Genomic DNA, 14031 nt, shown 5'->3' on the forward strand with positions numbered 1-14031 from the left:
TTCGGATTTTCATCTTAATCAATCCATCATACTACCTACCTTTTTTCCCAGGACCCATGCCAACCCAAGAGAACAGGCTCTGCATACCCTTGACTATAAACGGGCTCTAGCATTTTACCTAGACCGTACAGCTGCCCACAGGGAAAGCACTCAATTGTTCGTCTCTTTCCACCCTAACAAGTTAGGGAAGCCTGTGGATAAGCAGACTCTGTCCTCCTGGTTGGTGGACTGCATATCCTTCTGCTATCAGCAAGCGGGCATTCCATTCCAAGACCGTGTTAAAGCACACTCTGTGAGGGCCATGGCGACTCCAGTAGCACACCTACGATCGGTGCCGCTTCCTGACATTTGCAGGGCTGCTACCTGGAGTTCTCTCCACACCTTTGAAGCCCACTATTGCTTGGACAAAGCCAGAAGACAGGATTCCATCTTCGGCCAGTCTGTCCTTCGTAACCTGTTTACAACGTGACATACCAATACCCTTCCACCTGCCCGGTGGGGTTCAGGTTGCCCTCTACCAAATTCCGCCCCAGTTGTTGTGCCTGTTGCACGCCTTTAGGTACATTTGGTGCATGTTCGGACATCCTCAGCTCGGTACTCACCCATATGTGAGGACTACCATCCTGCTTGTCCTGTGAGAAAGCAAATGTTGCTTACCTGTAAAAGGGGTTCTCACAGGACAGCAGGATGTTAGCCCTCACGAAACCTGCCCGCCGCCCTGCGGTGTTGGGTTCATAACGTTTTGTTATTTTATTTTTCGGCACTGCCTGTAGCTTTGAAATAAGACTGAAGAGGGACCCCTGCTGGCTGCAGGGTTGGTGCCATGTAGGGCATGCCCAGTAGGGGCCAGTCAAAGTTCTGGAAACTTTGACAGAAGTTTTCCGAGATAGGGCTCCATCCTGATGGTGTCACCCATATGTGAGGACTAACATCCTGCTTGTCCTGTGAGAAATAAACCTACTTTGCTCCGAGATCAGACCCCCCCACACCAAAGCCTGAAAGGAAGAGGAAGCCACCTGCACAGCAAGCCTTGCCTGTAGGGGGAAGGATCTGGACAACCAGATTTACATCCCACAGGCGCACAGGTTGAGCATACAAAGAGGTCCCCAACCCACGGCACGCCCACCTCCACCAGTCAGGGAAGAACCCCATTGGATTCCAAAAAGAAAAAAAGACAACTGGGAGGAAGACTCAAAAACAAAAATTGCTCAAACCACAGAACTGCAGGTTTAGCACCATCTACCATCTGCTGGAGACAAAGAAATAATGAGGAACTGCAGGTGGCACTAGGGTTTACCAAGCAGTGTCAGTGAAACTTTCTCCATTTCCATCTGCTGGCAGGGATGCATAAACCCAGGAGTCTGGACTGATCCGGGTATATACAGGGGAAGTTTGACTGACTTTTTTTTTTTCTCTACGTTGGCTTGGGTGCAGGTCAATACTGAGGAATTGCAGGTGGCACTCTCGGTTATGTAGCAGTGCCTGAAAGATTTTATTCTCTGCCTCTACCTGCTGGTAGGGATGTAAAACCCACTTGTCTGGACTGATCTGTGGTATTCCAGGAATGAAAATTAGCAGGTAAGAACCAATTTTCCTTTTCTTTAGGATTATTAACTAGGTTAATTAATTTTCATTTTCCCCATGTTTTGTTGTAGACAGTTACCTGGGTTTACTGGAGTGCTAACACTGGTAGGTGCATGTCTGGCTGAGGGTGTTTTACAATGTATTTCCTTACAAGGCTTCTCTTGTTCACATGCAATGCTGGATAGCTCCTGAATATCAATCAATGATCTAAAGAAATGGCAATAAGAGGGATTGACATTATTAGGCAAATAATGTTTTACTTTCAACTTTTAACAAAAAATTAGTTCTCCTAGTTTAAACAAAGTCTATTATTTATTTATTTTATTTATTATTTAACAATTTTTATATACCGACATTAAAATACACATCATATTGGTTTATATTATAACATTAAAGTAATGGAAATGGAAATTACAAAGAACAGGGGATGGGGAAAACTACTCTTTTAATTATTAACCAATAATTAAAAGAGTAGGCAAGGGAGAAGCAGATATAACAGAACAGGCAATTAGCGAACAGTAAATATGGATGAAACAAAGATATTTACAAAAGCATATAAAGCATATATTTACATAATTACAGTATTCAGCACAATTCTTTGGAGCAATGTGGATACGTCAGTAGGAAAGTGGCAGGGTGAGAGAGGGTGGAAATTAATCTGGGAAGGCCTGGTGAAAAAGCCATGTTTTTAGCATTTTTCGGAATTTTAGGGGGCATGGCTCAAGGCGGAGATGTAGGGGTAGGGAGTTCCAGTGGGTGGGGCCAGCGATCGACAAGGCACGAACTCTTGTGGTTGTAAGTCGGGCTTTTTTGAGTGGGGGATTAGTAAAGTGCATTTACTGTTCGTTCTAGTAGGTCTGGAGAACTGGGTGAGTTTAAATGGGTCACTTAGCCACGAGGATTTTTGAGTGTAAATGGCTTTGTGTAAGATGGTATGGGTTTTGAAAAGTATACGGTATGAGATGGGGAGCCAATGTAGTTCCTTCAGGATAGGGGTTATGTGATCGGATTTACGAGCATTGCTAATTATCCTTGCTGCTGCATTTTGGAGTATCTGTAATGGTCTGATTGTGGATAGGGGGAGGCCGAGGTAGAGGGAGTTGCAATAATCAAGTTTTGAGGATAAGGTAGCTTGAATGACAGTTTTAAGGTCATGTGTGTGGAGAAGGGGCTTGAGTTTTTTTATGACCATAAGTTTGTAGAATCCTCCTTTTATGACAGAGGTAATATGGTTTTTCAGATTCAAGTGTGTGTCAATTAGGACGCCAAGGTTACGCACAGGTTGTTGAGAGGTGAGGGTGGTGAGCATGGTGTCGTTGGAGGGGGAAAGGTTGAGAGACTGTTGGTTATGAATGAAGAGGAGTTCAGTTTTAGCGGCATTGAGGGCAAGCTGAATGGAGGTGGGAAAAGTGTTGATAGAGGAGAGGCATTTTTTCCAGAAGTCAAGGGTCGCAGATAGTGAGTCCTGGATAGGGATGATGATTTGGACATCATCTGCGTATATGTAGAATTTGAGGCCGAGCTCTGAGAGGTGATGGAAGAGGGGGAGGAGGTAAATATTAAATAGAGTAGAAGAAAGGGAAGAACCTTGGGGCACCCCTTGTGAGAGGGAGAAGTGGGAGGATTCAAAGGCGCCTAGTTTCACAGAAAAGCATCTGTTGGAAAGGTAGGATCTGAACCATAGGAGGGCAGTGCCTGCGATGCAGATATTGGCATGGCGTGAGATAAGCAGTTCATGATTAACAGTATCAAAGGCAGCGGAGATGTCAAGGATGGCGATGAGGAAATTTTGTCCTTGATCAAGGCCGATAAGGAGGAAATCGGTAAGAGAGAGGAGGAGGCTTTCAGTACTTAGGTTCTTGCGAAAACCGAACTGTGAGGTATGGAGGATGTCGTTGTCATCTAGGTAGTCGGAGAGTTGGGAGTTTACAACTTTCTCCATGTTTTTAGAGATGAGTGGGAGATTGGATATGGGACGGTAGTTAGCTGGGTTTTTTGGGTCAAGTGAAGGCTTCTTGAGAAGGGGTTTGACTATTGCGTGTTTAAGGGGATCGGGAACTGAGCTGGAGGAAAGGGAGCAGTTAATAATCTCTGCTAGGGTGGGGGGCAATGATGTTAGGAATGGAGAGAAGGGATTTAGTGGGTATAGTATCAGATGGGTGGGATGCAGGTTTGGACTTCCTAAGGATGGTCTTGATTTCTTTAGGGGATGTGAGATCCAGGGTATTCAGTGAATTTTTCAGGGGGGAGGGAGGTGGTTTATGTTTGGACAGGGGGGGGGGCAGAATAGAGGGGCAGTAGCTTGTGTGAGGGTGAGGAGGAGGAAGGTTATTTTGTTTTGGAAGAATTGAGCAAATTCTTCACATTTCGAGCTAGTTTCTACATTTGTGGTTGTGGGCGTGGGGGGTGAGGTGAGGGCTGTGACGTAGGAGAAAAGAGCTTTGGGATTGAAAGTGTATTGATGGATCTTAGCATAGTAGTCATGTTTAGTATTTTGAATGGCATGGCGGTATGTGTGTAAGTAGGATTTGTAAGCAGAGGAGTGCTGAGAGTTGGGGTTTTTGTGCCAAGTTCTTTCTTTATGTCTGAGGTTGTGTTTCATTTGAAGCAGCTCCTTGGTGTACCAGGGTTTGTTATTGGAAGCGGAGGAGCGTTGCTTGCGTGTAATGAGGGGGCATACATTTTTGGCTATATTTTGGGTGAGATTAACCCAAGATCTGAGTGCAGTGTCAGGGGTGGAGCAGTCGAGTTTGTTGGAGGATTCGGATATAGCTATGGAAAGTTCCTGAGATGTGCAGGTTTTACGGTAAGTCATAGCTTTGTTATTATGGGTCTGATTGCAGGTTTTGGTAGCACTGACTGTGAGAAGAGTTTCAATGTTTGAATGATCAGACCACGGGACTGGGGTGCAGGTAGGGGGAGAGGTGACCCGGACGCCAGTGTTGGTGAAAAGAAGGTCAAGGGTATGACCTGCCTTGTGAGAAGGGGCTGAGATAGTCTGTGTGAAACCTAAGGCATGAAGGGTAGTCAGGAAGGTTTCACAGGATGATGAGGGGGGGGATAGAATCTACATGGAGATTGAAATCACCCAGGAGGATGGCTGGCTTATCATTATTAATACTATTAGCAAAGAGTTCTATGAGAGGTGAGGGATTATGTTCAAGGAGGCCAGGGAGTGCATATATGAGGCAAATTTGTAGGTCAGGGGATTTAAATAATCCGACTTCAAGTTTGGGTGGGGGGCTTATTTTTATTGGTGTGAGTTTAAGGCTTTTTTTTTTAGCAATAAGGAGAAGTCCACCTCCTTTTTTCTTGGGTCTGGGAATGGAAAAAATGTCATGGGAATGGGACGGGAGTTGATTTAGTAGGACAGTGTCCGTATCCTTGAGCCACGTTTCAGTGACTGCACAGATTTCGGGATTGTGGTCTTGGATAAGGTCATCAAGGAGGTGCATTTTTTTAGATAAGGAATGGGCATTGAAGAGGATGAGGGAAAGGGTTGTGAGGCCAAATAGTTGCGTTATAGGGGAGATAAGGATGGGGAGTAAGGATTTGTGCTGGGTTTGTGGATTTGGAGGGCGAAAGGGTGGTAATCTGAGCAAAAGGCGGTGGATGCGGGGGATGGGGAAGGAATTGGGCGAGGTGTGGGAAAAGGGGGGCATGTTGGAGGGAGGAGAATAGAGAGAAGAGAACGAAAAAGAGGAAAGTGCAAGTGGGGCAGTATATAATCTGCAAAGAGAGAAACACAGTAAGGAGAGCTGTATGCAAAATGCAGGAGAGAATAGTTTCTGGGTTTAGGGAAACGGACAGAAACCAGGTGAATTTATACCATGTAGGGTTCAGTCTCGAGCAATTGGCAGATGGTAAATATTGCTAATGCAAGCTACAACGGTGGGCTATAATCAACAATACAGAGATTAAACAAACTAATGAAAAATTCAGTATGGGGTTACACAGTGTAGAGAATTAGCATGAGGCAAAAGAAAGGCTGAGGAATCACAGGTATGAATTAAAGGTGGGTAAAGGCGCAAAGAGGGGCAAGGTGACACCGAGTATCACAGGGAATAGGCAAGACAAAGGTTTGTAATCATACAGGATCCTTTGGCAGGACGAAGATGATGGACACAAAGGGAAGGTGCTTCAGGGAGAGGCAGGTAGAGAATGGGAAGGACGGGACCAGAAAAGGGGAAGAGGTAAGGGGAGCACGAAGGGGCGCACTAAGGGGCAGGAAGTCAGGGAGAGGAGGTCCGTCGCCGCGTGGTGAGGTAGGGAGTCAGGCAGGGAGGGAACGCTTACTCCGGGGCTCCCTGACCCCGATGGGTCAGCGCCGGTAGCGCGGGAGCCCTCAGCCTGATCCGGGAGGCGAGGCAGGCAGGGCCAAAGAGGATGAGCCAGAAGCAGGGCTGGGCTTTAAAAGAGCCCTTTAGCCCCGGATGATGACATCAGGGGGATAAATTATGATTTAAGAATTATGATTTAAATTATGATTTAAGATAAATTATGATTTAAGAAAATAAGAAAGTGCCATACTGGGTCAGACCAGGGGTCCATCAAGCCCAGCATCCTGTTTCCAACCGTGGCCAATCCAGGCCATAAGAACCTGGCAAGTATCCAAAAGCTAAGTCTATTCCATGTTACCATTGCTAATGGCAGTGGCTATTCTCTTAGGGGCGGATTTTCAGAGCCCTGCTCGCCTAAATCCGCCCAAAACCGGGCGGATTTAGGCGAGCAGGGCCCTGCGCGCCGGTGAGCCTATTTTACATAGGCCTACCAGCGCGCGCAGAGCCCCGGGACTCGCGTAAGTCCCGGGGTTCTCCGAGGGGGGCGTGTCGGGGGCGGACCCGGTCGTCGCGGCGTTTCGGGGGCGTCGGCAGCATTTTGGGGGCGGGTACGGGGGCGTGGCCACGGCCCGGGGCGGTCCGGGGGCGTGGCCGCGCCCTCCGTACCCGCCCTCAGGTCGCGGCCCGGCGCGCAGGAGGCCCGCTGGCGCGCGGGAATTTACTTCTCCCTCCGGGAGGCGTAAATCCCCGGAAAAAGGTAAGGGGGGGGGGGGTAGACAGGGCCGGGCGGGTGGGTTAGATAGAGGAAGGGAGAGGAAGATGAGGGGAGGGCGTTAGAGGATTCCCTCCAAGGCCGCTCCGATTTCGGAGCGGCCTTGGAGGGAACGGGGGTAGGCAGCGCGGCTCGGCGCGCGCCAGCTATACAGAATTCATAGCCTTGCGCGCGCCGATCCAGGATTTTAGTGGATACGCGCGGCTCCGCGTGTATCTACTAAAATCCAGCGTACTTTTGCTTGCGCCTGATGCGCCAGCAAAAGTACGCCTATTCGCGTTTTTTGAAAATCTACCCCTAAGTGAACTTAATAGAAGGTAATGGACTTCTTCTCCAAGAACTTATCCAATCCTTTTTTAAACACAGTTATACTAACTGCACTAACCACATCCTCTGGCAACAAATTCCAGAGTTTAATTGTGTGTTGAGTAAAAAAGAACTTTCTCTGATTAGTTTTAAATGTGCCCCATGCTAACTTCATGGAGTGCCCCCTAGTCTTTCTATTATCCGAAAGAGTAAATAACCGATTCACATCTACCCGTTCTAGACCTCTCAAATTTTAAACATCTCTATCATATCCCCCCTCAGCCGTCTCTTCTCCAAGCTGAAAAGTCCTAACCTCTTTAGTCTTTCCTCATAGGGGAGCTGTTCCATTCCCCTTATCATTTTGGTAGCCCTTCTCTGTACCTTCTCCATCGCAATTATATCTTTTTTGAGATGCGGCGACCAGAATTGTACACAGTATTCAATGTGCGGTCTCACCATGGAGCGATACAGAGGCATTATGACATTTTCCGTTTTATTCACCATTCCCTTTCTAATAATTCCCAACATTGTTTGCTTTTTTGACTGACGCAGTACACTGAACCGACGATTTCAATGTGTTATCCACTTATGACGCCTAGATCTCTTTCTTGGGTTGTAGCACCTAATATGGAACCCAACATTGTGTAATTATAGCATGGGTTATTTTTCCGTATAAGCATCACCTTGCACTTATCCACATTAAATTTCATCTGCCATTTGGATGCCCAATTTTCCAGTCTCACAAGGTCTTCCTGCAATTTATCACAATCAGCTTGTGATTTAACTACTCTGAACAATTTTGAGTCATCTGCAAATTTGATTATCTCACTCGTCGTATTTCTTTCCAGATCATTTATAGATATATTGAAAAGTAAGGGTCCCAATACAGTTCCCTGAGACACTCCACTGTCCACTCCCTTCCACTGAGAAAATTGTCCATTTAATCCTACTCTCTGTTTCCTGTCTTTTAGCCAGTTTGTGATCCACGAAAGGACATCGCCACCTATCCCACGACTTTTTACTTTTCCTAGAAGCCCCTCATGAGGAACTTTGATGGCACCTTGGTCTGACCCAGTATGGCAGTTACTTATGTTCAGAATCAAGTACAAAGTTTGGACCCAGTAGTGAAACAACATACCGAAAAGATTGAGAATTTACAAGAACAAATTACTCAAATAAAGGAAGTACAGGTTGGATTGATAAAATCTGAAAAGAATAATATAAGAAGAGCAGAGAACATAGAGAATCAAGCTAGATATAGAAATCTGAGAATATTGAACTTTCCCCGTGTAAAGTTGATTTCTCCCATGGAACAACTTAAAACATTTCTACAAGAAAATTTGCAAATTTCTTCAGATGCTATACCCTCTATAGAAAAGATTTTTTACATCAAATCTGGGAAGAAGCCAGGGAAAGGACAAGAAAATATAGAAATACATTCACAAGACTTGGAAAACCTAACTGGGTTCCTGGAACAGTCTATGGAAGAACAGATAGAATTTCGGGGAACTCTTTGCGTAAGATTCGTTTTTTCCTCGGACAGAGACACTGTTTTGAGGTTATTTCTCCGTAACAGGAATAAACTTTATCTTGGTGGAAAAGTTTGGGTTTACCCGGACATCACAAGAGATACGCAAATTCGCAGAAAGCAATTTCTCCAGATGGCTCAGGAAGTTAAAAACCTGGGAGCATATATGGTGATTCGTTACCCTAGCAAATGCGTTGTAAAATTAAATACTCAAAGATATGTGTACTTTGACCCTCAAGATTTACGTAGTTTTCTTGATTCATATAATTCCTTAAATAATGCTACCTAAGCTTCCCACGGGATTGAATCAATAAATGTTGTACTTCCTTTTTTTTTTTTCCTAACTAAAAATTTATTTCCTGCTGCCTAATTTTGGAAATTTTGGATCTCGATTTCTTTATAAATTGGATGTATAACTCATAATCAGTATTATTTCTTTATGTAAGTTTGATTTAAATTAGGAAAATTACTTGTTTGATTATGAATATACGAATTTTTGCATTAGCATGCATTTAAATTTTTGCTGTTTATGTAAGCTGAAAATTAATAAAGAATAAATTAAAAAAAAATATGTTCTGTGATTTTGATGTTTAGAACACTTTCCACTATTTTCCCTGGCACTGAAGTCAGGCTAACCGGTCTGTAGTTTCCCGGATTGCCCCTGGAGCCCTTTTTAAATATTGGGGTTACATTTGCTATCCTCCAGTCTTCAGGTCAATGGATGATTTTAATGATAGGTTACAAATTTTTACTAATAGGTCTGAAATTTCATTTTTTAGTTCCTTCAGAACTCTGGGGTGTATACCATCCGGTCCAGGTGATTTACTACTCTTCAGTTTGTCAATCAGGCCTACCACATCTTCTAGGTTCACTGTGATTTGATTCAGTCCATCTGAATCATTACCCATGAAAACCTTCTCCATTACAGGTACCTCCCCAACATCATCTTCAGTAAACACCGAAGCAAAGAAATCATTTAATCTTTCCGCGTTGGCCTTATCTTCTCTAAGTGCCCCTTTAACCCCTCGATCATCTAACGGTCCAACTGACTCCCTCACAGGCTTTCTGCTTCGGATATATTTTAAAAAGTTTTTACTGTCAGTTTTTGCCTCTACAGCCAACTTCTTTTCAAATTCTCTCTTAGCCTGTCTTATCAAGGTCTTACATTTAACTTGCCAACGTTTATGATTTATCCTATTTTCTTCTGTTGGTTCCTTCTTCCAATTTTTGAATGAAGATCTTTTGACTAAAATAGCTTCTTTCACCTCCCCTTTTAACCATGCCGGTAATCGTTTTGCCTTCTTTCCACCTTTCTTAATGTGTGGAATACATCTAGACTGTGCTTCTAGAATGGTATTTTTTTTTTAACAATGACCACGCCTCTTGGACATTTTTTACTTTTGTAGCTGCTCCTTTCAGTTTTTTTCTAATAATTTTTCTCATTTTATCAAAGTTTCCCTTTTGAAAGTTTAGCATGAGAGAGGAAAATTAGTTTCTTACCTGATAATTTTCGTTCCTGTAGTACCACAGATCAGTCCAGACACCTGGGTTGTGACTCCGCACCAGCAGATGGAGACAGAGCAAAACTTGTCGGGCTCCCTACATATAGTAAGGTGCCACCCACATCCCCTCAGTCTTACGTAATGTCAAAGCAAAGAAGTGCCCGACTAACTAACTAAAACGACCCTTAATACAGGCCAATTCAACTACCCCCAGCTGGAACAGAACTGCCAGACCCAGAGGGGAACGGTATTACTCCAAACTTGATCAAATGAAAATGTGAATCCAACCGAGCGGACTCTGTTACTTCAGCGCAAAGCCAGAAAACTAGAACATACGGGCGGGAGCCTGGACTGATCCGTGGTACTACAGGAACGAAAATTAGCAGGTAAGAAACTAATTTTCCTTTTCCTGTACGTACCCGGATCAGTCCAGACACCTGGGATGTACCAGAGCCAATTACCGAGGGTGGGAAGCAGAGAGTCCCGCTCGGATCACTCTCCCTCCAAACCCCCCAGCATCAGTCGCCTGGACATCAAGCCAATAATGTCGAGTAAACGTATGTAACGACTTCCAAGTCGCCGCCTTGCAGATCTCCTGCGGGGACACCTGAGAGGCCTCCGCCCACAACGTGGCGTGTGAACACGTTGAGTGAGCCCTGAGGCGCCTAGGGGCCATCTTGCCCCGCAAAAGATACGCCGAGCCGATGGCCTCCTTGAGCCACCTCGCAATCGTGGTTCGAGAAGCCGCAGCGCCCCTTCGGGAACCAGAGTACAAGACAAAGAGGTGGTCGGAAACCCGAAAAGGATTCGTGACCTCCAGGTAGCGGAGAAGAACCCTACGAATATCGAGTTTTCTCAAGTCTCTTGACCCCTTGTCCAGACCATCCACGTCCGAAAAGGCGGGAAGCTCAATAGATTGATTCAGGTGAAAGGCTGATACCACCTTCGGCAGGAATGACGGAACCGGTCTCAAGGAAACCCCCGAATCCGAGATTCGCAAGAACGGTTCTCTAGAAGACAGAGCCTGTAACTCCGAAACTCGCCTAGCTGATGCGATCGCCACCAGAAAAACCGTCTTCAAGGTTAGGTCCTTGAGAGTCGCCCGCTTCAAGGGTTCAAACGGCGCTGTGCATAGAGCTGAGAGAACCCAATTTAGATTCCAGGACGGGCAAGGATTCCGCACCGGCGGGCGCAAATGTTTAGCTCCTCGCAGAAAACGCGCCACATCCAGGTGAAGTGCCAACGACACCCCTTGTATCTTACCTCTGAGACAACCAAGAGCAGCTACCTGGACTCTAAGAGTACTACAGGACAACCCTTTCGAGAGACCTTCCTGGAGAAAGGCGAGGACCTCGGACACGGAAGATAAGATAGGATTCACCTTGCGAGACGTGCACCAGTCCTCAAAAACTGTCCAAACCCGAACGTAGGCAAAGGACGTGGACTGCTTCCTAGCTCTCAATAAAGTGGCTATCACCGCATCCAAGTACCCCTTGGACTTCAGACGTTTCCTCTCAAAAGCCAAGCCGCGAGACAAAAGTGATCCGCATCCTCCAAACAGACGGGTCCCTGGCGAAGAAGGATCGCGTCCCCGCAAAACCGAAGAGGAGGTTCCGCTGCAAGCTGCAGAAGATCTGCGAACCACGACCGCCGTGGCCACTCCGGCGCAACCAAGATCACCTCCGAAGGATGCAACTCTATTCACCGAAGCACCTTGCCTATCAAGGGCCAAGGAGGAAACACATACAGCAACACGTCCGTGGGCCACGGCATTACCAGCGCATCGACGCCTTCTGCCCCTCGTTCCTTTCTCCGACTGAAAAACCACGGAGCCTTTGCGTTCCGAGCGGTGGCCATCAGATCCATGTGTGGCCGTCCCCACCTGGAGCAGATGAGATAAGCTACGTCCGGCAATTCCCATTCTCCTGGATCCTGATGATGTCGGCTGAGGAAGTCCGCTTGGACGTTGTCGATTCCTGCTGTGTGTGATGCCGCAAGGCTGCTGAGATTCTGCTCCGCCCAGTGCATTAACCGGCTGGCCTCCTCCGCTATCTGCCGGCTCCTGGTTCCGCCCTGTCGATTGATATAGGCCACTGTGGTCACATTGTCCGACAGCACACGGACCGCCCGCCCTCGAATCAACGGGCGGAAGGCTTGCAATGCCAGCGACACTGCCCTGGTCTCCAAACGATTGATGGACCATCGCGAATGCTCCCAGGACCACTGTCCCTGAACTGAGCGTCCCAGACAGACCGCTCCCCAGCCAGAGAGGCTGGCGTCCGTCGTGACTACCGTCCAGTTGGGCATGAGCAGCGATACTCCGCATGTCAGATGGTTGGACCGAAGCCACCACTACAGGCTGAACCTGGCCCGGTCCGTGAGGGGAAGGGGAAGATGAAATTCCTCCGATGCCGGTTTCCAGCGGGAGAATAAAGCTGACTGTAATGGTCGTAGATGAGCAAAAGCCCAGTGGACTAAGGCGAGCGTGGATGCCATGGAGCCCAATACCATCAGATAATCGCACACCAGCGGGCACCGTAGCGACAAGAGGCACCTCACCTGCCCCTGCAGCTTGACCACTCTCTCTTGGGACAGGGAGACCCTGCCCCTCTCCGTGTCGAACAGGGCACCCAGGTACTCCAACCTCTGGGTAGGCTCCAAGCGACTCTTGGCGAGATTGATCACCCATCCGAGGGACCGCAAAAGCTGTAGCACCCTGGAAACTGCCTGCCAGCACACGAACTCTGATTTGGCTTGGATAAGCCAATCGTCCAGGTAAGGGTGTACCAGGAGGCCCTCCCGTCTGAGCTGTGCAGCCACCACCACCATGACCTTGGTGAAGGTGCGAGGAGCTGTGGCGAGTCCGAAGGGGAGAGCCCTGAACTGGTAGTGTCTGCCCATGATGCAAAATCGTAGGAATTTGTGATAGGACGGTTGGATTCTGATGTGCAGGTACGCCTCCGTCAGGTCCAGTGAGGCTAGAAACTCGCCCGGCCGCATCGAGGCCACCACCGAGCAAATGGTTTCCATCTTGAAGCGTGGAACGCGAAGACACCTGTTGACCCCTTTTAAGTCTAAAATTGGTCTTAACGTGCCCTCTTTTTTTGGCACCACGAAGTAGATGGAGTACCTCCCCTTGCGATGCTGTCTGAGTGGCACGGGAGTGATGGTGCCTAGCGCTTCCAGGCGCCGCAGGGTCGTCCTTACCGCTGAGCGCTTTTCTAACCCATTGCAGGGCGATACGAGGAACTTGTCCGCTGGCAGACGTGCAAAATCTAAAGCGTAGCCGTGACTTATCACGTCGAGGACCCACCGGTCCGAAGTTATCTTGGTCCATTCCTCGAAAAACAAGGCTAGCCTTGCTTCCACGTTGGGCATGAGGTCCTGAGGCTGCCATAAGGAATGGACCTCCCTCGTTTCATTGGGCCGCCTTGGGACCCGAACCCGACGAGGGACCACCTTGTCTTCCGAATTTCTTCCCACGAAAGGACTGAGACCACGAGGAAGACCTGGAGGAACCGGATCGATAGGAGGACCCGGCTCTGGACGATCTCTGCGGTCTCTGACATCTGTTACTCCGAAAACGGTTCCTGGCGGCGAAGGAGTTACGAGGTTTGGGTCTGTCCTCTGGCAACTTAAACGCCTTGTTCTCCCCGAGCGACTGCATCGGGTCGTCCAGCTGTTTTCCAAACAACAATTTCCCCTTAAATGGCAAAGAGCCAAGGTGAGCCTTGGACGAAACATCAGCCGCCCAGTTTCTAAGCCAGAAGAGACGGCGTGCAGATACCGCTGACACCATGGCCCTGGCTGACGTCCGCAGCAAATCATGCATCGCATCCGCGCTATACGCCATTACCGCTTCCAGGTGATCCGCCTGCGCTGACTCCCCTTCGGAGAGACCCGCATTCGCCTGGAGATTCTGGGCCCAGCGCAGCCCCGCTCGCAGCGCAAAATTTCTGCAAATGGCCGCACGGACTCCCAGGGCGGAAACCTCAAAAACCTTCTTAAGCTGTACCTCCAGTTTTCTATCTTGAATGTCCTTGAGCGCCATAGCGCCTG

At 47.7% G+C, this 14031-nt stretch overlaps 1 protein-coding gene across 6 annotated transcripts in view; it reads right to left on the reverse strand.

The window, feature by feature from the left end:
* Positions 1–14031, reverse strand: part of TEX14 (testis expressed 14, intercellular bridge forming factor) — a 608800-nt gene that overhangs the window by 153666 nt on the left and 441103 nt on the right. For all 6 annotated transcript variants that reach the window (XR_003858113.1, XR_003858112.1, XR_003858111.1 and 3 more), the window contains exon 23: positions 1664–1791. Coding sequence is in view for 3 of the 6 variants with exons in the window: in XM_029611460.1 (XP_029467320.1) it covers positions 1664–1791 (128 nt within the window). In the remaining 3 variants the exon portion in view is untranslated. The remainder of the gene's footprint in view (positions 1–1663; positions 1792–14031) is intronic.

This window comes from Rhinatrema bivittatum, chromosome 8 (assembly GCF_901001135.1).
Source record: "Rhinatrema bivittatum chromosome 8, aRhiBiv1.1, whole genome shotgun sequence".
Lineage (NCBI taxonomy): Eukaryota > Metazoa > Chordata > Amphibia > Gymnophiona > Rhinatrematidae > Rhinatrema > Rhinatrema bivittatum.